Here is a 22,230-nt window from a genome sequence, read left to right as displayed (position 1 = left end):
ATATAATTTCAATAAAATTTTGTCGGTACATTCCGCCATGAAGGTGTTACTTTCGCGATTTTTGTTGAATAACTTACGTCTAACTTATTTGACCCTGCATCCTGTTCCAGAACATTTGAAATATCTTCAAGTCCTGCACTGCTGCAGCGAGGAAGTTCAGTTACAAGCGAAGGTATGCGTGAAATCTCTCTGGTAGGGTTTTCAGTATCGCCCATAAATGTGTCATTAGCGTCATGTGCGGGATGTCTGAAATTCAGGGTCTCCATTGTCAGACTCGCTGGGCCACCAGTTGCGTCATGCGTAGAGTGCCTGAAATTCTGTGTCTCAGTTATCAGACTCACTGGACCAGTTATGTCTACTTGATCCAGTGCAGAACTAGTCTGATATCGTGTTAAATTGCTGACAGGTTGAGGAGATTTTTGCAAACTGTTTCTTCTGAAGGGCGTCTTATGCCTGAAACAGATATTCAATAGTGTGCAACAAAATCACGGTAAAAAATTTCTTGAAAGAAAAAAGCATTTTGAAATAGTACTAGTTATTAAAATTTTGCTATTAGTTTTACACACCTTGCAGCTTCTGCTTCACTCGTAACATCAGCAAATAAGTGATCGCTACCATTATCAACTTCATTGACTTCGGTGTCTTCTTCTCTGTCTTCCAGTATGCTTCCAATTCCCAAGTTTAGCGACTCTCCTATTTCGTCAGATTCAGAAATACCTGCAGCAGATATTGCGCTATATTCTTTCAGTCTAGAATCATTAGCAATTTTTGGCTCATCATCTATTGTTAGACCATTTGGTGTCACATCATTCACAAATGTATTGTGCATCACTGAATAGGATTCGGCATGAGCTGGAATAATAATATAAAATCTATCGGTACAGTAACTATGTGTTTAGTAATATTCATAAAAATTATTCATATTATGCATTATTCACTTCAGTAAAGACTTTTTGAGTTTTAATAAATTTATTATGTAATCACTGGACAATGCATTTAGTAATCTCTACAATTTAAACTGTCATATCATTACACTCACATAAATGTTGATCTGAAAGTGTAGACTCTTGATTTTGCATGTTGCTAGTACAAACTGGTTGTAAATTATTCACTGACATGCTTTCTGCTGGTGATTCTAGAAATTCGTTGCCGGTAAAACTTTCCAGCCGTAGGCTGTAAAGAAAATTATTTTTACAATCATGCAAGCTGGCAAATAATTTATTGCTTTCTACCAATTTTTAAAAGTGAATTGGTTTAACAGTAACTGGATAATTATGTCACAGTTTGTTAAAATGCATTACCTTGAATTGCTTGCAAGTGAGCTGTGTTCATCGAAGCCACTGAGTAAACCTAGAGAATCATATTGTGGAAATGTAAGGGAAGTTTGTTCCTGTTGATGATCCGTAAATTTATGGCTTCGGTCTACGTCTGAAACTGAATAGAATTTTATATAGCCATTGTTGGATTTTTCGGAAAAAAAAACACCAAAATTTTAACTACTGTGCATGTTTAAAAACAACATCAAGTATGCTGGTCTGAGCTCGAGTACTAACCACTGTCAAGCGTGCTAATATCATTTTTGGCCTCCACCATGGAATTATTATTGCTTTCCTCTAATGCATTACTTGGTTTCTGCGTTATACTTGCTGCTGATTTGTCACCTACAACTGTACCAGTCAAAGAACTAATGCTGGAACTGGAATTAGACGCTTGATCTAAATGATAATTAGCGTGCTTGTCCAGTGAATTTAACGAGCTTGTTTCAGAGGAGTGTTTCAGACCCTTAGAGGGCTCAGACTTCCATGATTCATAAGTTGTGCTCGTAACTGTATTATCTTTGCCGTTGAATTCTCTGCACACTTTTAGGCCACTTGTTTTGTACTGTGTCCTTTCTTCTGCACATGGGTTTTTGATATTACTACTATGGGGAAACTCCTCTTCGCTCTCTGCAAAGTAACCGGAATGTTGTTTTTCATCTTCGTCGACATCGCGCAAAGTATATCTTAGTCTGTAATCTACTGGCTTGGATACAGTAGTATCTTTTTTAATTGCTCCCATGATTTCGCGGTTTTCATTTCCATAATGCACACACTCATCCACCTGTTGACTAGAAGTCACAGGCAAACTTGCACCAGATCTTGTGATGCTTGACAAACCAGATCCTTCGGAAAAATACTGAGATTTAATATCGTCACTGTTAGCTATAAGGGGGTTATTCAATTCGTTGGACAATGAAGACTCGTCAATAGAGGATCGCATTAATATCTGAGAGCAGGCTGCTTCTTGATCTGCAGCGGAAGCCCACGACATAGTAGAAGTAGTACACCGTAAGTCTGCCACATCATTGAAAGAAAGTTCATTTACAGCTCTTTGCCTCTCTGGGAAGGCATTCTTATAACGTAGAACATATTTTCTGTCCGAATTAGCCACTTTAGCAGTGCTATCTGCAGAAATTCCGGTGTTAAATCCTGTTGCAGCATGAAGGGAAGACGATTGTTGTTTTGCTTGCGACTCAGTTGGCGACACTCCGTTCAATACATGCCGATTAACTCTTTCAAAAATCGTATCCGAGTGTGTACTAGTTATGGAACGAACGGACTCTCTACTCTCACTGCGAGCTACGCAGTTGAATCGCATACTGGATGGCCCAGGTTGGCCGTTTTGCATTTGATACGAATGCCCGCTCCTAGAATCAAGGTCAGCGTATCGTCGCTCAACTTTGAATCCAAACTTGTCATCCTTGTTTGTGGGAGAAGTACTCGGCTCGATGTTGTCACAAGTTTCGGCCAAGTTCTGATCAATCTCCTGTTCAAGAGCCTTCTGCCTGCGCGCAACTAGAGTAGGCAAAGTTGGTAATCCCAAACCTCTAGCAGTTGAATCCAGATGGACAAGATTACTACTACCAGGTCGCGCGCCCAAAAGATTCTTCAAAGCAGCGCTGGAACCCATTGATATCATTTTGTGCTTGGAGTGAACAAGGCTCCGTAACATTGGCACTGCTCCAAGGTCCCACAGCATGCGTTGATCCTGAGGACAACGAGCAGACAAATTCCACAACGCACCACAGGCGTTACTGACCACCGTTAAACTGGGAGATCTTAGCTGGCGCAAAAGGACTTGCAAGCAGCCTCTCTCTCGGAGAATTGATCTGTAGTCTTCTCTCACGGCTACATGACTCGAAACGTTTCTTAATATGCCCCCGGCATTTTCGACAATCGCCAAAGTCTTTGAAGGCGCTTTGTAGCTGAGCATGTCAACCAGGAAAGCCAGAGCACCCTCGACCGCGCATATGTCGATTTTGTTGGTACTGCAGTGAGCTGATAAGTTCCATAGTGCCGAGAGTATGGATTTAAGGGTTGACTCTTTTCTTCCTTCCATCGCAGCCATTGTAAGTCCGACGACTGCTCCTACCTCGCGTAACGTTTGTTTGCTACTACTGTCAGCTCGCCAGGATAGATTTCTAAGCACGCTAGCAGTTACTTGACGCAAATCGTCGCTAGGACTCCGCAATTGTGCGACCAGTGCCTTCATAAATTCTCTAAACGAGCAAAGAAGTGCTTTGTTGTTGCCGTCACCAAATGTCAGATTGGTCAGTGCCATACCAGCGTATCTACGCAGTGTGACGCAGTTCTGGTCGTCGCACTCACTCCCGTGGGCCGCGTGGTCCATTTCAATCAGTTCTGCAACGGCGTGCAGACCTCCCAACTGGCACATTGCGTGTCTGTGAGCTTCGTCGAACGAGAGTTTCATCAGGGCTGCTATAGTTGGACCCGGATGTCTGTCAAAATCATCTGGAAACATAGGAAAGGCAAAGATTGAGCTTGATATCGAGTCCTATTTCACATTAACGCCGTGGTCATAAACTCATTAATTACCGAGTGGTTGTCGTGCTGCAAGGGTTGTTCTCAGCGACTGACAGTAGTCTCTGAGCTGTTCCAGGAGTCTGAGTACTCTGGCTTCTCGTCGCCCAGCTCTTTCCTCACCTCTCGAGTGTACGATGTTGTGAATAGCCTGCGAGGCTCTGTCTCTGGTTTCGGGATCTTGGCCCGGGGCATGGATGAGTTGAACCAGTAAAGGGAGGCACCCTGTAAATTGCAGTTACACACATTCGGTCATCATTGCTTGGAAATACGATTCGACAGAATTGATATATACACTTTTCAGGAAACTTTAAAACCAACCGGATTGCCTCATCGCCAAACAACTATCCGTGGAATTACTCATGGACAGAAGGGTAGCGCTCATGTCTTCTCGCCCTTCCGCACCTCCGAGCATTCCCAACAAACTATAAACAACGTCCACCTTGGCTCCGAGTCTCCTCTGTCCTTGCATCTCTTGCGCTCCTCCGGGACATCCGACTCCCATACTCACGCTCGAGGAGAAGCTCATCACGCTTGCTATATCCTGAATGCAAAATTTCTTATACATATAGGTAGTTTACTTTCGACACAGATTGCTTACTTCAGGGATGCTTTCTCATTTTGTCATCCGGTACTACTTTGAAGAGGAAAAAACTATTTCCACAAATGACACTCACGTTGTGGACAGTGGTTGACGTGCTCTGCTGATTTCCGAGGCCAGTTTGTTGGCTGTTCCACAATCCTCGCTCGACCGGCCAAGTCCCGTGATACAGCGACGATAGTCTGTGCGTTCGGGAGCAACCGCTTGGCCCGCCGTCTTCTTCGCTGCTTCCATCTTCGTTGTACGGCTTACCACAGTGAGCAGGCAGCTAAAATTAATGAAAAATTGACGATAATCAAAGGTAAAGATCCGATGCAAGTGAAATATAAAGGTACCGGCGTAAGCTTCCGTAAAGAAATTTGACCATGTATGTATAAACTGCGATATCAATTTCTGCACACAAAATCTCGCAGTTGGAAAAAATCGTATCGCAAGATGGCACGTATATAATCAAGTGGATACACACATGTGCAGCAATATGACGACGTAATTTGACGAGTGATGAGGAACAGAGTGCAGAGTAAAGCGACTCTGTCTTTACTTCGTCAAGAAAGATTGAGATTTAGATACTGGGTAGATAAAATATTTAAAAATAGACATCCCTATTGGTGGGAGTAGAAAATCCGTAGAGATCGACGTATAAATTGAGATAAGGATTATGACGCGATCAAGTCCACGACAAAAAGGCGTGTGTAATATATATCAATTGTTCCTAACGAATCTCAATTACTAGAAACCATGCCCGCGACTTTAAGGAGCCGTTCACCGGTCACTGCATTTACTTACGATTAGCGTATACACGTCGTTCTTAATAGCACGAATAGACTGTTTAATTGTAAGAGTCAACTTATCGTTACATTGGGCTTCGACTTATCGGCGCTGAAGGCGTTTTGTTCGCTCGGTGCAATCAATACGATTGAAGAAGAGCGTGTAAATAACGTGCTTCGAGGCTCTATATAAGTTGATTTGACCAGCTTTGAGTAATTGTCGTTGTGAAACTATTTAACGACATTCAAATCGATCGCATCGTGGCCGGCAGGGGGGGAGAAGGGTTTTGAAATCGGCTAAAAAGCTTAATAAATCTTGCAAAATTAATCTCATCGACGAGCCTAGCTCGATCATTCGTACTACCGAGAAAATGATGAAGTTGCCGACCAGTATCAGAAGTTACAACCAGCCCGTAGGGTTGGAAACTATCTCGGTTATACGCAATATGAAAGATTGCGTACCAATCGGCGCGTATGTCTCTTTATTCATAAAAGTTTAAGGAAAGGGAAAGGGGGCAGTGAAGAAAAAGTTGCGTAAAAGCCGCGCGCGCAATGTCGTGTTGTGAAAATACAAGGCAACAGAGTCCGTCAGAGACGACGGAGGGCGGCGCAAAATCAATACAACCGACGTGAGGGGGAGCCGAGTGCACGTCGGCGGTTGTAATAACCACGATAACTGCGATATACGCTGTCAAAGAGCAAGGATCCGCCGATGCACTCCTCGCAATTTCCCCGAATGAAAGAAGCGGAAATCGCAGGTAGGTGTACAAAGGGCGCGCCGAGTGCAAAGGTGGACGGAAAAAGAAAACACAGGCGTGTGCAAGTCGGTCGTCGATTTCCCGATTATCCCCGAACGCGTACGACTCGCTTTGTCTCTCATCTCGCTCCTTAAGCTCCTTACCTCCGGGCTCGGCGTGCTCGACTTCCGCTCGTCCTTCTCCTTCAGTTCCGGCTCCATGACATCTTCCTTATTCACTTTTGCACCAGGCGTCGCGGTTGTTTCGGGCCGTTTGTACCGCGCGACTTGACTCGCCGCTGATCCGGGCGCACATCGCGTCGTCGTTCGCTGCGTCCGTCTCTGCTGCGACTGAGGGAACTCACCGGACTCGGGGAATCGCTGCTGCTGCTGCTGCTGATCCGGCGTCGCCACTGCTGGGTGCGTCGTCGACGGGGCGTCGGATCCCCGAGTCGCACTCAGGGCCGTACGCTTCGCCGAATCGAGCGTCCCGACGCCCCCCAAACTCAAAACGGCCTCGGTCAGCCTGCCGGGGTTTTTGCCCCTCGGGAACTCTTCCTCCTCCTCCTCCTCCTTGACACCCTGCGCCACCCCCCGCTTACTGCGAGCCTGATTTCATTAAATATTTACTTTCATTGAGAGCCTTGTACGTGCGTACATGCTTCGTACGCGAATTTAATTATTGTCGGAACGATGATCATTTTCTCATGTCAATCCCAAGAGAGAGAGAGAGAGAGCAATAATTTCACCATTGGCTGCTACTTTAATATGTACAGTTCGTACACACCGACGCTTTGCAGCACACTCGTACGTATGACGGAGTGAACGGCGATCGCGATAACCTGGCCTACCTCCCTGTGCGTAATGTACGTACATACGTATGTCAAAATCCCTGCTGCTTACATCCGTCGTATCGTGTCATGTTTTACGACACTTTCGGGTACGTTAAACCCTTACGCCAGGTTCAAGAGCGCCTTCTTTAACATTCCGAAGGCGACCGCTTCCGGCCCACGTGGTCGGTATACCCACACATCGCATCGTCGTATTTTATTACTATCGCTATTTATGTTTTTACCAATTTCCTTCCGGTTCGTGCATCCGTATCATATATTATCGTCGAAAAATTATCTCGACGACTTTCGAATTTTTATTAGGTATCTACGTGGATTTTACGATGCACACCTTACGTCATGCGTCACGGCTGAATGACGATGATCGGCGAAACATTGTTCAAGAAACGCGCCGGCATCGAGGAATTAACGCGCAACCTCAGCAGCCTGTAGCGTTCGAGTTTCGTGTCGTACAGGATAAAGCCGATACCTAGGTCTTACCGTAAACCGGAAGTGTATTTGTACTCGCGTGCGCACTTGAGCGTTGTGTAAGCTACATATATAATATACCCCCCCCCCCTCCCATGCGAAACCGTAAGCGCGTATTATTTCGCAATTACAGTTTCGACTGTACTCGACTACGACAAACATTGCACCTTGCATCGCGAATGAATCATTCGCCCTGATATAAATTCGGCAGAGATACCGATCTTAGGTGCGATTCAACTTGGCAGAACTTGTTTGCTCAACGAATCAAAAAAAAAAAAAAATTAATAAAATAATGAGCAACCAAAAAAAGTAAAAATGAGTCAACCTTTACTCTCCGGTGCAGAATGAACGTGATCCAGTTATCATCGCGCTGTGTCACTGACGTATGATATGTGACATTTAACTGGAATAATAAGCGCTTTGTGCCCCGTCACGGTTTACGAATGATACGATGTGTGGGTTACATTGCAGCCCGTATAATATAACATATCTCGCATATCATGTGTCTCGTTGTAACTTATTGTGTATAATACACGTGGATTCGTTGTCGGTTTCCAAACTCGAGCATGTGTAGCGGTTACTTTGTATGCTTTAATTTTGTAGCGACTCGCACTTCGGTAGATACGCATGCGACTGAAATTTATACCCGAGGAAATGCCCGTATCCGAGATAATCGTAATTCGTTCCCGGTATCTTTGAAATTCCACCACGTTTCGTCGGGTCGAGATTTTGAGTCACCCGGTATTACGCGAACGGTTACTCACTGTGTGAATTTACTTACGCCAGAAACTTGGGTACTGTTTTTGCTGAAAATTCCGTCCACATTAACGTACACACGCTCAGTTCCACGCCTTTGTGGTTTCTCGCTCCAAGCATGCTCAGCAGCTTTGACCATACGGCGATATCTTGCGGTATTTAACACGGTTCTGCGTTACGGTGGCTGGACTTAATTGCCCTTCTTCTTTTATCCAGTTTATAATTAAACTATAAAAAAAAAAAAGAAAAGAAACACCTACACGGACCCCCAACTCCGTGATCTCGGACAGGCGATTTTTAAGCGACAAAAACTGCGTGGGGTTCAAGTACCTAATCGTCAAGCATGACGTAGTCCGACGTACGTGTTAATTTCTATCGGGTTTATCACCTTCCAAGCTCCACGTGTACGATTCGAACCCTAAAGTCTAAAAAGAATGAAACTCGCCTGGTCTTTAAGGGACGCGGGTCAAAGTTCCAAACCCTCAAAGTTCCTAAAGACTGGATTACATCGTACGGTGAAAATTTCTAACGGTCGAAACACCGAACGTTATGGTATGACTACTTGACCTCACACGCGAAGGTTCGCAACGTTCCAAGTTTCGACCATAAAAAATTTTGATCCTCACCCGGGTTCAACCCGAGGCAAAGACCCTCCTCGGTTGTCAGATGCCGAAGCGGTGTAATTGACGTTGCAAGAAAAGGTGCTTAAGGACAAGGATGACCTACAGATAAGCCACGCGTTGTCTCGCTAATCGTCACCTTGTCAAAGTCGGATCGTGGGCTCCTGGAGTCGATGGAATGAACGGGAATCCTGGTGTTGGATTGGTTGGTCTTCGCCCTGACAGCGTTGCACAAGTCGGTAGTATTTTCCTCCTTATCCACCGCAGCGTCGGTATCGACAAGGAGAAGCGAGTTTCCATCCCTTGGATGTTCGCCGTACTGCATAATCAGCCTGAGCTGGTTCTGCTCGGTTTTAGTGATTTTCGAATAGTCATTTTTTATCTGTTTCTGATCGTTTGAACCGGCGTACTTGCCGCTCCTCGGTGTCGGTATGAAGGAGTTATTGCCCTGCACTCCGAGCCGAAGAATGTTTTCCATCTTCACTGACGTTTCGTCGTCGGCACTTCACCGCCACTCGAGATGACAAGATGGTCGTTTGACATGTTCTATTTTACGCCCGGACCACCACCATGTGCACTTGCACTACGATACGGAACGCCGATCCGGTTCACTCGGCTTCTTAAGCGACGTTATTCCTATTCGTCTTGCACCGCTGCTGCTGCTGCATGCACTGCTGCACCGAACGCCGCGGAAAATTCGCGAGATCGAGCAGAACTGCAGATTCAAGCGCGCAGACGCTAAAGCAAAGATTTTCAAAATGTCTCGTTGACATTTACGTCCCGGAAAGTAACGCCGCGTTGATCGCGCCTCGGGTATACAATCGCGTTGGGTAACGATATTGGCAAATTCTCGTTCCTTCTCCTTATTCTTCTTCTTCTTACATCTTTGCGAGCTGCTCCATCGATCCTCGGTTGATCGAAATTCCCGCACGTACGATGGAGAATAAACTGCGCAGAATAAACGAGTAGCACCGACTTACGATGACCGCTGCTCCGAATCAACTATCTCGGTTATCAATTTCTGCAGAACGGACGTCACCGACTGCGGTGAATCTATTTTCGAACAACGTGCCGGCGATCCGTTCTTATCCGACAACGCATCCCGCGGGGCGACTGACTCCTGGAGCACGACGCCCGCGATTCCACAGTTCGACCATTATCCGCGGTTCACTGACAACGAGCACAATCCCGGTTCTTATGTAAAAATCTTCGCCGCTGGACCGAGAAAGGGCGTATCTCTGTCCTAGGTATAGACGTACGCAATGTAATTCACGTTCCCACGACGAGCGACTCGACGCGATTAGAAACCGGCGCACGCCGACGTCCTCGAACCGCCGGGATGATCTGGCGTCTGCGGGAAACTGCAGGGGGCTCCAGAGGCTGGAAGAACAGCTGTGGGCTCTGACTCACTCCCTCGTCTCTTTCTCTCTCTCTCTCTCTCTCTCTCTGTCCTTCTCTACGCAGCGTTATCTCCGTTCCCCCATCTCTGTTCCCCTGCACACTCAGCGAAGCGAGTCCTCGTTCCCCGTTTTTTTTTCTTTTTTTTCCATTTTGTTGAAGCTTTTTTGTACGACGAGGATTACATCCGAATCCGAAAGCTTTCTCGTGAACCGACATGCTTCGTTTTGCACACTTGCGCAAAGTTCGACCGTTTATGGTGGTTCTTAAAAAGGTCATTTTTGAATTTCGACCAGATCTTGCCCGAAACAGATTGTTCAAAAATAATTTCATAATTTTTTCGAATCTTTAAAGCAACTCTAATTCGTGCCCCGAAGAGGGTGCACTGAGAGAAATTTTTAGTTCCGGTTACCGCTCAGTCCTTAATTATTTTCATTGTTTACCACAATCGAAAAATATAGTTCTAAGTACAAAAGGAAAATTAGTTTTCCAGCTGTTACCGGAAAGTCTAGTATCCGTTACTATTCTTTCTCATTACGATCACTGTTGCTATATTGTCTTGCAACTGTTGCGAAAATTTAATGCTTGTGCAACGATAAATTGACGTTAAAGCCTCGTTTAACTAAAAAAGTAGAGTAAACCGAAGAAATTGATTTTGCGTTGCAATAACCAAAAAAGGATCGACAATAGCGCAAAATGGTTACGTGTACCTCGATTTTCGTAATTCCAACAATGTTCAAACAGTTTTTTTTTCGAAGATACTTGTTTTATTGAATTTTCTAGTTACTGTAACAAATGAAATTTTTCACAGTTTGGATTTCATTCAACCCTTTTACGAGTACATCGAATATACCGAACGGATTTAGATGAAATTTCGTACGAGGGAGTTTCGTGGGTCGCTGATTAAGAATCTGAACTCGAAATTACAAAATTCAAAATGGTGACGATCTTCGTCTCGGCACGTACTTTCACCTGCTCGATCGACTTTGTGCACTGTATGCGGCTTGAGCTAGGGTCAAGTACGTTTCAAAGGGTAACGTAAAGAGAGTCCTTGATTCTCTTTGTTCGTGCTGCACGCTGTGCAGGTTGGGATGTATGTTGCAGGTGATAGCGGACTTCCATTACGCCGCACGAGTGACTTTGTTTGAAAAGAAGAATTTAGAGAAGAAACGATCGATCTCGACACTGTGCTTTGCAGCGTTTGTAGAAAATATTTTTTTTTAAGAAAAGAAACAGGCTTACGTTTTTCTTTGGGGCGATTTTTACTCGAAAGTTTTATGCTTTGAATAAAAAATGTCGTTCCTTGGTTGCGGACAAATTATAAAGTGAGTACTGTACATTGTAGGACAACGATGATAAACAAAATTATGTCACTGTGGAAATATTCGCACAATGATGCACCGAAAAGTTTTCACTTTGGAAACAATGTCGTTTTTACTACAATTCAGTGTTAAACTTTTTCCCGTAAGATTGCTAAAATTGGAAGATTATAATGATAATCGTATAACAAACATTTTATCACGAAAACGAAACGATGGCTTCTTGCTTTAGCCTGCACGAAAATTTCTGCATCTATTAATTCAGCAATAAAAACAGTTGAGGTCGTTTAAACAACTTTTAATCAAAAGTCCGCTTCCCGAAAAATCAGACTCCTCCGCAGCATTGCGTACGGCAATAATTAAAGAATATATTTCATTCGCGTCCTTACAATATATTTCGCCAAAGTTGTAAGGGAGGCTCCCCTCTTTTCCGTGCATAATAACAAGGTATCTCGTTACGTGCAAACGTGCTTCCAAAATTAAGCGATCCGGGGTCCCTGAGGAAGGGAAGGAAGCTCGTGGTGCACGGGGATCGATGAAAGCAGGCGTAAGACGGAAAGTGGCGTAAGAATAAATGCAATAACTTCCTAATTCCCAAGGGGGGCCGCGCATCGTGCAGGAAGAAGTCGCTGCAACCGAGTATTATATATATCCTGCGGCTGCACGGCAGGATCGACTCGCCGCGTCGCAGAGAACCTTCGGCCCTTTTCCCTGTCGGCGATGCTTTTATTAGAGGGAAGAGCGAAGCTGAGGGTGCTTTTCCGCGCCCCCCAACCCCCGCGGAGCAATGATCAATAGTTGTCCGCCTCCCCCGGCCGAGGAACCCTCCACCACCTCCGTCCCCATCGACACCCGGACCCTCGTTTCGGAGAGGCGCGCATGCCCCGAAAGAGATATCCGACCCCTGCAACCCCCGACGCGATATAGACGCGGTAAGTCGCGGGGGTGGGGGAGGCGAATTGCACCCTCGTACGGCGATTGCGCCACGTCGTGTCAGCGAACTTGGAAGAGTAAATCACGTGACCTTGATCCCGACTGATAACGCCTACACGTGTCGGTGATGCAGGGTTGCATCTACGTATAAACATTATTGCACACGGTTCGCGGAATTGAGCTTTATCGACGACGGTTTGTATGTTTGGTACCCGTTTGTGCTTTTGCATGATCTGATTTTCGTTCGGGTATAATTGCGGCGATTGGAAAGTAGGCCTGAGGCTAGTTTAACGAACCGCATATTTGGCGGAACAATTGTTACTGGATGTAGAATAATTGCGAACACTTAATTTACAGCTACGAGTAATCGTATAAAGTACCGTTTAGTATTATCGACTTATTTCAAATTGATTTAAATGATAATTCGTAGTATTTTAGGCTGAAAAATATCTAAGGTTGTATTAGTTTTTTGATAGAGAATTTTTATCAACGTATTTTGATTATAAAATTCATGTAGAGACGTTCGAAGACATGTTAATTGTGTTCATTGATTATCATCGAAAATTTCGCTGAAGGGTTTGGTTGTTGGATAAATTTTGCAAAATACAATACAGACGTGATTGTATCAGTTTATCGTTAGACTTCTCTGAAATTCTCTGAAGATTCTGTCGGGAATTTTCAAGTGTGCATTTCTTGATAGGCAAATTAAGGAAACTTTTCTCCCGCATCAGAGAATGTTTCGGAGTGAAATTGGCAAGTTTTTAATGCGTGATATGAATTTCCAAATTCTTCGCCGAACTGTGATACATGAGGTACCAAAAAATATGTAAAATAATATAAAATAAGTATAGCGATAATAACGACAGATTCCCAAGTTTATTGTAAATAGAATATCCCTCGAAATGTAAATTTAGAAATTTGGTATAAAAATTCGTACGCGATTTATAAAGATTTACGAACACCCGGTCCCATCAGTTATTTTCCTCGGGATCTTCTCACAAATGCCCGGCGTTATAGCGATAACCGGCCCTGACCGAATGGGATATTTTTGGCGGACTAGGTCGCGGGGAATCGAGCAGAAATATAACCACGTGTCTACGAGTTTCGATGATAAATTATACGAATCTTGTTCACGTATGCACACGGTATAAGTATACGTAGTACACATGCATCGAACAAAACATCCGACGTATCGAAACGTGTAGGTACGAAATAATTCGCGAAACACGATACAAAAAATACGCGGCTTTTTTTCAAAATTATTATAAAACTATTCCTTATTTTTCCACGCAATCGCGAATAGACCGGTTTTAATATCTGGCAAGTGAAACTCGAACCTACCGACGAGGAATCGATGATACGCACGAAGTCTTTCAAAGTTAATTGAAGCCTCGGAAAGAAAATTCATTCGAACGTGATCCGGTGCTAGAGAGATTCTTTCTCTCTCTCCCTCCCTCTCTCTCTCTCTCTCTCTCTCTCTCTCTCTCTCTCTCCCTCTCTCTCTCTCTCTCTCTCTCTCTCTCTCTCTCTCTCTCTCTCTCTCTCTCTCTCTCTCTCTCTCTCTTCTATTCTTCTCTACCTGACGATTTAAAAATAGTCCATTATATGCAACAGGCGCGTTGGCCTGCTTTGATCGCGCAATCATTTCTTTGAAACAAAATGGCGGTGAAACGCGCGACAGGAAGTTTTCACGTTACGAAATGAAAGAAAAAGGTACAAAGTAACAAGGGAAGAATGACGAGCACCAAACGGAGAACGTTTATAGCGTTGCCTAAGTTCATAAACCACAAGGCAGCTCTGACAGGCTCATTTTTGCCCGCACGTCAAGCTGCAGCTGCGGGAAACCTTGAATCGGTTTTTTGGACCGGTGCACACGTGGGAAACACGCTTCTCTTTTAGTTTCTTACTCTTATTGTTAATTCGATCTCCCAGCGATCTACACGAGCCTCGTACTCACGATATGAGATATAATTTATTGCGGTTACAATTTACAATGTAGAGATTTCTCAACTACTTAAATTTTTCATTCATTTTTCGACAACCGAAAAAATATAGTTGCGGGTACAAAGTGAAAACGAGTTTTTCCGACATAACTAAAAAGTCTGGCAGATATATACGTGTTGCTATTATTTTGATCATGTTTCCTTTACGCTAGAGTTTCCTCCAACGGTCGAAGTTATCCGATTTTATTGGCCTTATTGGCTCGTAAAAAATCTGTCATAAAAAAATCGGGGATGCTCCAGAGACTTACCTCCGCCGATTGTCGCAGTTGTCGATTCTGCCAGGCGATGAGACGCGCTGTCAATTCGCCGGATTGTAATCCACCCCCGGAATTTGATCCGCCCCTGACGCAGGGGCTGACTCTCTCCGCCAAACTGCGGGGCAAAAAGATTTCTCTGCAATTTTAGGCAAATTTTTTCTACGCATCGCGAGACAATGTGAATTTTCTTGTCGGTAAGGATCGTCTGGTTAGACTCCGCGTTAAGCGCGTTCTTCCACCCCGGGTCGTAAATAAAACCACGGGCATGAAGGAAGAAGGCAAATAGATCTTCCCGACCCCCATATGCGCGGGACATGGGTGACCCAGTCTATAGATAGAATTTGTACACGCTCTGCCTATCTGTATCTATGATACGCCTATTCTTGTTTACCAGCCTAGCGAGAATATCGCACCTATCGAAAAAAGCGGGGGGAAGAAGCAGGATTTCATTTCAGTTTATTTGTTCGACCGAGTTGTTGGGCAAGTGCAAACGTAATTCGACGAAGAAAACTTGGGGCAGGGTTGAAATTTCGAATTTGAAAATTTCCAAAAGCGATTATTTCATGATTAAATCAGTTGCTGGCGAAATTTGAAGTGAAGAAATCAAATTTTGAAGAAACAACAGAGTTTCGAATGGTCGGAAACTCGATGGCTCCAAGTTCCGAAACGCAAGATTCCGGAAAATAGAGTTTCGACGGAGTAAAATTGCAAAAATCGAAGTATGTTATAACGACACAGCGTAATTTACTCGACGAGTGGTTTTGAAAAATCAGAGAAAAACGAAAATCAGCATGACCAGGATTCCGAACGTAAAAATATCGAAAATCAGAAACAAAGACATATCAATGTGGTGAAAATGTTCGATTAATTTCTTTACTTCAAGTTTTGCCACCAAAAAATTCAGCGCTTTCGGAACTTTTCAAATTCGGAATTTAAGCCCCGTCCAAAAAACTTGACAATATGAAGAGTTGCACAATTTTTATTATGTTATACGCGACTACAAAACAGAGGATTAGCGACTTTATTCTCGCGCGTTCTTATCTCACTTATCGCGATTCGCGATCAATCAGAATATCATTTATCCCCGCCCTTATCTAATCAGTTACGATATATCAGCAGATCGTACGTCACGTGCACAAATATTATGCTGTGTTTAGTTTTGGCAAAAACTGAACATGAAACGAGACTCGATCGTTATAAAAATTCGTCGTTTAACTAACGCGTGCATGCGTTGTACAAATTATAGGTACGTGGGAAAAATTCAACCTTGATACTCACCTTCGCGAAGCATGATTGTGACATTGTCCAAAGTCGAATCTTCGGTTATTTTCTGCACGCTGGCGTATCACAGCGTCGCACGAATCGGCCAACAGCTTTTCTGGAACGAGGAATAAAGGAACGGCAAAATATTACATGAAAAACGATCAAATTATCATACACCCGCAAGATGTGAGAAACTAGATCGTCTCTTTTTTGAAATTTAGAGACGCGCGTTTTTCTCTATTAAAAAACAGCTTCTTCCCGATGCCAATCGTTTCGATGGCGATCTGTTCAGTCTCGCGCGGTTCTCGAGAGTTGTTTTAAAACGGTTTTGAAGGGCTTGTAAACTGTGGAAAAACACTGGCCAGAAAAACAAACAAATACCGTACGGACCGACCCGAATCAAATGGGTAGATACTTAGGAAACTAGGCATGCACCTATAGGATTACAAGTTGAGATTCCGCAGCGGCATAAAGCGATTAAACGCCCCACAGAAAGTGTCTAAATTGAGTCAACCGTTAAACCCAAATGGCCAGAGACTGTCGGGAAATTAGACCCAAAGCTGTTCATTCACTCAGCAGATTCCAAGCCCGCGTGTTTCCCTGATATAGAAAAGAAAACAAACAAACAAGTACGCGTCGTTCAGGCTAATTCTCTCTCTCGAATTTCAACGTCAATTATCCCGACCGCTTTTTATCTTCCCGGATGAAGCGTGAGGGAAGTTTGCGGTATAAAGTAGATAACGTCGCTTTTGGTTTACGAAATAGTTTCTAGTATAACCGCAATGTCTGTGTAGATATACGGAATTGTCCATCTGCGAGGCACGGAGTTTTCGTACCGATTGACCCGCGTCGATTCGAAAATAGTCGAAAACACAGCGCGGAATCTTTGCAGCTTTGAACTACAGCCTGCGGGTCTTTCGAGCATGCTATTTCCGGTTAAGCATCTGGCCAAAAGGATCCTGTTTATACTACGAAATATAGAGGAGAAATAGGGAGCTTGACGTAAGCTTCGAAGATTAAACATAAACGCGGTATTGAACGAAGGATAGCCTCTTTCATTCTTTAATGTTTGCAATTAGGTAGAAATTCATAGGTAGAAATAAATACGCCGCAACTCACTTAGATAATCCATAGTGGCGTAATAAATTTCCTTCTATTCGATCACCAAGGTGGTGGATGTTGGTGGATAAATTTTTTCTGCGCCCGAGAGATCCATCGATTTTTCAAATGTAGGAACTTGTGTAACGTTGCAGCGGAAGAATTTATCGTAATCGTGAACTGGGAATGATTTCATACCGATCGCAACGGGTTAACCTATTCGACTGGTGTGTAAGACATCTAATATGCGACGTTCCGCCTTAGTTATCTCGGCCATACATCATCTCAGATATTTCTGCGATTGACAGCCTGCAATTAGATTTGAGCACGTCGATCAGTCCGCGTCTTTATTAGTTATTTCAGCTCCCGTTGAAAAATTTCTTGCTTTAACATATACAGAAGAGAAAAAAGAACGTAGTGTGACAATTTTTACTACAGCTTTGATTTACGTTTGTCTGTTTCAACTGTTAAATATTCATACCCACTGCATACGCGTTTACGCTACACGCGCATTACTGTTGATAAACTTTAATTTTTTCATCTATAATAATAATTTTGTCAACTAGGTTAACGAAATGTAGGAAAATTTTGTAATTTCACGTTCTTTTGACCAAATTAACTGTAATATTTTGCATCTCATTTTTCTGTGTAATAGAGTTTGGTATGATATTAAAAAAAAAAGACTCAGTCTTTCGATTTCAAACAATTGTACAGGATATGTAATTTAGTTTTGAGGGCTTGGCTCAGCAGTTTTGATACAGTTCACTCTAACGAATAAACGATGAAGTTGACAAATATTTTAGCAGCGCAAATTCGCTCTCTCTCTCTCTCTCTAACCTGATTTATTTATTTATTCTTCACTATCGCGTTGATTTTATTTGTACTTTTATACCGCTCGTTTTATTGATATTCCGTTTTAATGTTTTACCGTATATCTTATTTACCTATTTATTTCTTCGCTTTTATTTTGTTATATTTTACTTTATTTATTTATGCGTCCATTTCTGCGTCATACGTATTTGTTTTTACCTATCTACTCGATTATCCATAGTTTTGTTCTCGTTTCTCCTACTTTTTTAGTTCATTGCTAATTTCAATATTGTGCTTCTTTGCTATTTACCTTGTAAGTTATTTATTTTTTCTCTGTTTTATCTATATACCGTTCATATTCCCATCCGAGGAGACTTGCCCCAGGGCGAATAAACGCTTTTCTCTCTCTCTCTCTCGCTCTCTCTCTTTCAACCCACGACTACACAGCTCTTGCGTATATATTTGTTTCGTCTACTGCGACAGCTTGCACTCTAGGGAGTGTCTAACTCTCAACCGCGTCTAAATGCAGACGCAAACGTTAGCATCCTATAACTGCAGTCACCGTGTGCCCAAGGTACACAGTTTAATATACCGGTATAAACGTTTGCCTGTTATTATACCGTGACAATTTTCGTATACACACAGCTTGCAAGTTCGTCGGTGTCGTTGACTCCACAATCGATCTCTGTATCGATTCTCCCTTACCAATAACGATCCATCCATCGATAAATGACAAAAATGGTTCTTTACCGAAATTAACGTCTCGAGTTACAATTTGGATGCAGACATTTATGTACCAACAGCGAGACAGTGCTTCTGGATAACTTGTTACGGGCAATAAATAAACGACTACCCGTGAAGCTTCTGGTTAATCCGAAGACGAATTCGTTGCTCGGTATTCGTTCCGAGCCCCCATTATCCCCTGAGAGAGAATTAAGGCCGAATTTCTAATCCTTTCCCATCTCCCAAAGGTCGGCCCTAATTATCGTATAGCCATGGTGTTTTTATGCGTGTGGGCTGCATTCCAGCCGCCCAATTCCTTTCCTTCTTTTTCTGTTTTGGTACAAAACGTAAGAAAAAGTGAAGAAATGAAAGAATGAAAGAAAACAATCCATAAAATGTAACGCGACACGGAAAACGAAGAAGAGAGAACTATTTCCTTCTCATCTCCCGCACCTCTGAATTTGATCATCTAGTTCTTAATGTAAAATTTTTCCCACCGTCAATTACGGTGTTCCGTGTTCCGTTCTCCGTTTCAAAGACCCGACAGGCTTGCTTTCACACAGCACGTGCAAATTATAGTACGAAATTGAAATCGCGTGACAAGGGAAAATAAACCGGGAACCACGCACCTTGGCTATATGTAGATGGGTATAAGCTGCAGGGCGAAGCGATAAATGGTTACAATTTTGGATGAAAGGAGAGTGTAATAAAACGGTTTTGACAATCCGTCCGGGTTGTTGATTTACTCATGGATATCTGGTTTTGACTAGCTCCAACATAGCGGCGTCGAACCACCGCCACTGCCCCGTGGCAATGTTCCAAATGCTGTCTGTCGACTCCAGACAGCCGGAGCCAGACATAGCTCTCCAATTCTGGGCTAGTTAAATCAAGGCGAAAGAATAATAATGCTTAGCGGGCTCCTCCCATCCATCGGTAATAACATCGGAACAACGAGACTCTCGAGACTTGCCCGCGGTTTGATCACCACCCTAAACAGTCGCTTCGTCCTTACCGTTCTCGTAATTCTTCCTTGCGAAGTCGATGTTGTGATTGAGATCGCAATCGGTTCCGTTCGCGTCGTCGAAGAGATCCGACGAGAGCTGTCGCTGCAGCAGGATCGTCTCGTGGGTCAGTCCTCGAACTTGGACCAAAAGTTCCTCATAGCTTGACACCGGCAACGTCATCGTTCGCAGCTATTCCAAGTCTCACCCTGCAGCCCGCAGATCTTCCTCTTCGACAATCCTTCACCGCGCTCCATCCGATCCTGGGACCGAACTGGAACAGACAAAAGAACCGATCCACGATTTAGATCATACGCGAGATCGGTTTTTTTTTTCTTTTTAAACTGAGACGAACCGACGGTACTTCCCAGTCCTTATTCGACTTTACACGTAGCAATCAGGCCGCGCTTCTCTGCGGATTTGACCCAATCTTAAGACCACGTGAGAACCGTACTTTCCTTGTTAGCTGCCCCAGCAACCCAGGTAGAATAACAACAAACTATTACACAGCGCACTCTGCTCGCCAAGGCAGGAATCGATAATTCGGACCTCGTGTCATACATTATTACTTACCCTCGACGCGCGCCTTCGGACCCCAAAATAAACGGGGCGAAGAACCAACCCTTCACATCGCTGCAATCGTTACGGTACACCAGATAATTCATCCGCAGGACTAAGTTAAAGTTTGCGCTGATGTGCCGCAAAGGGCAGCTAGTTAAGGTCGAGGCTGTCGGGTACAGGATTCTATGCTACTGCTTCAAGGGCCGTTTAAACAAGACCGCAAGTTTCAAGTCGCTTCCAAGGCTTCCAAAGATCATTGACACAGAAGCGGTTAATTTCCTCTGGTTTCTTACGCGCTTCAGAGTTCGTTGATGAACTTCCATGGTGTGTAATAAGTCACTGTTACTCGGGTCGAATTTCTTCCCGTGAACTCGAGTTGTCAATTGACACTGTCCACTTGCCATGATTCTCACACGACATGCGAGCAATCATTGGCGACATCGTTTCTGCTCCTCGTATCTTGTCCCTCTTTTCACTCTGTGCATAAGAGACCCAGGAAAATGTACTAGATGCAGCACTGGGTGGTGGCACGTATGAGCCTTGTAGCCGGGGCACTAAAGTCTACGTGGCACAAAGTGAAGAGTCCACTTGCTGGTGGTTGCAGCGTTGCGGAATAGGGAGGAAGGCGGAGGAGCTTCGGAGCCGGGCGTGAGTCACTCCGTCAATGTACCTTCCATTATTCCATGTATACGTGCATGCTGACTAGCCTCCGTGCACACAACCACCTTGGTTGTATAGCTGACAGGCAGGAGTTCTCAACCCGGTGAGAATTTGGACGAATCGGACGCTCTATACTTGGCAAATTGTACCTTGGTATACATTTTCCCAAGTTAATACCGACCTTGGAGAACGTGGTGTAACAAGTGACATGTACAATGGTACCCGCGCGTTATTAGCTCTAATTCAATTACACCGTTCGCTCGATGTCGTTACGAAATAATCCGTCTCGCAAAATATACGCCTTCTAATCTACCTGGAGTACGTTTCGCGTGTAGAGGAGTCTCCCTGGAAGCACGTTGTCCGTTGTTTGAACCGAATTCGAATGGCTAAAAGCAAAAAACCTTCCATACCCCAGACGCGTTGAATCATTCTTCAAAAGCTGCAACACACGCGTCGAACGAGTTTTTGAATACGGTCTTCAAATGGCAGCCGCAAACCTGTCCAACTTGTCTCGAGTAAATTTACTCTCGTGATGTTCATGCATGAGGAATCGCACAGAGAGAACAGGTTCGGCGTGTCTGTAACGACTGCAACGGACAAACCAGCAGCTGGATGAAAATTTCACTATAAATAATCTCATATCACTCGAAAGCTTTGTCATTCGGCTTCCGTCATCGCTACGCTGCACACAAGATTATTCTGAAAAGAAGCCTTAATTCCCGTAAGAGTACCTAAGTATTTTCCAGACAGTACAGCACAAGGTTTATTCGCGTACAAACTTTGAGCGAGAGATTTTTCCTTGGTATCCAAAGTCAGTGAATAAAAAACATCCATCGATGTTGACGTTTCAGTCCGTTGGTTGGGGCCCTCTTCGAAACTATAAAATTTGTTGGAATACCTTACGTGACGTATGTGGATAATCATTTGACAACTACCCAAATAAAAGAAAATGTTTTTTATTCTCTGACTATGATACCAAGGACAAATCTCTCGTACAATTCAATAAGATCGATTAACTCGTCTGCATAAACTTTGAGTACCTTACATGCACTTTTCAGGAGGGAAGTGAGCGATTGTCAAAGGTGAATGCACCACGTATTGATTCCTGGCTTCCGTATTGCCTTGCCACGTACTACGTCGCTCGTCGTGTTCAAGTCCGCCTTCCAGCTAGTGTGGAAGAAGGTACTTACTGTTAGTACTGCTTCAAGGAGCCGAATGAGCTGAGACGAATACGGTGTTTAAAACTCGTGACCAGAACTACGTCGACTTCCATATCGAAGGTTCTAACTGCACTACGATGTTACGAACAAGGCGGCAGCGATTTATTATGAAGAAAGAATGATCAACTATGAAGGAACAAAGAGGACAAGGGTACAGAAACGACAAGCCCTGGGCAAGGACGACCCCTTAGAAGGTATGAGCCACGTTTTCTCATCGCAACTTAATCCTTTGGAAGAATTCATAAATCCTATTCTCTCTTGGCCGTCGACTTACAAGGTGACGCGACGATCTTGGTCTCGATCTCACACGTGACGTTCTTCGCAG

General features: G+C 43.9%; 1 protein-coding gene across 9 annotated transcripts in view; it reads right to left on the bottom strand.

Annotated features, from left to right (window-relative positions):
- LOC124214084 (adenomatous polyposis coli protein) overlaps positions 1 to 22,230 on the bottom strand; it is a 33,221-nt gene that overhangs the window by 5,869 nt on the left and 5,122 nt on the right. Inside the window, exons 1-13 of one of the 9 annotated variants that reach the window (XM_046616085.2) lie at positions 19,820 to 20,476; positions 19,476 to 19,738; positions 15,848 to 15,947; positions 14,561 to 14,684; positions 6,130 to 6,573; positions 4,538 to 4,729; positions 4,182 to 4,404; positions 3,876 to 4,085; positions 1,554 to 3,791; positions 1,302 to 1,434; positions 1,040 to 1,173; positions 567 to 852; positions 78 to 453 (exon numbers count right to left, since the gene is read on the bottom strand). In XM_046616085.2, coding sequence (XP_046472041.1) covers positions 78 to 453; positions 567 to 852; positions 1,040 to 1,173; positions 1,302 to 1,434; positions 1,554 to 3,791; positions 3,876 to 4,085; positions 4,182 to 4,404; positions 4,538 to 4,729; positions 6,130 to 6,573; positions 14,561 to 14,684; positions 15,848 to 15,947; positions 19,476 to 19,647 — 4,632 coding nt within the window. In that variant the 5' untranslated portion in view covers positions 19,648 to 19,738; positions 19,820 to 20,476. Of the gene's footprint in view, positions 1 to 77; positions 454 to 566; positions 853 to 1,039; positions 1,174 to 1,301; positions 1,435 to 1,553; positions 3,792 to 3,875; positions 4,086 to 4,181; positions 4,405 to 4,537; positions 4,730 to 6,129; positions 6,574 to 8,798; positions 9,997 to 14,560; positions 14,685 to 15,847; positions 15,948 to 18,593; positions 18,680 to 19,475; positions 19,739 to 19,819; positions 20,477 to 22,230 lie in introns of those variants that run through there. The other 8 variants (XM_046616103.2, XM_046616077.2, XM_046616154.2 and 5 more) reach the window with 8 other exon arrangements.

This window comes from Neodiprion pinetum, chromosome 1 (assembly GCF_021155775.2).
Source record: "Neodiprion pinetum isolate iyNeoPine1 chromosome 1, iyNeoPine1.2, whole genome shotgun sequence".
Taxonomy (NCBI): Eukaryota; Metazoa; Arthropoda; class Insecta; order Hymenoptera; family Diprionidae; genus Neodiprion; species Neodiprion pinetum.
Note: the sequence above shows the minus strand (reverse complement) of the source record. Positions and strands in the feature narration are given on the sequence as shown.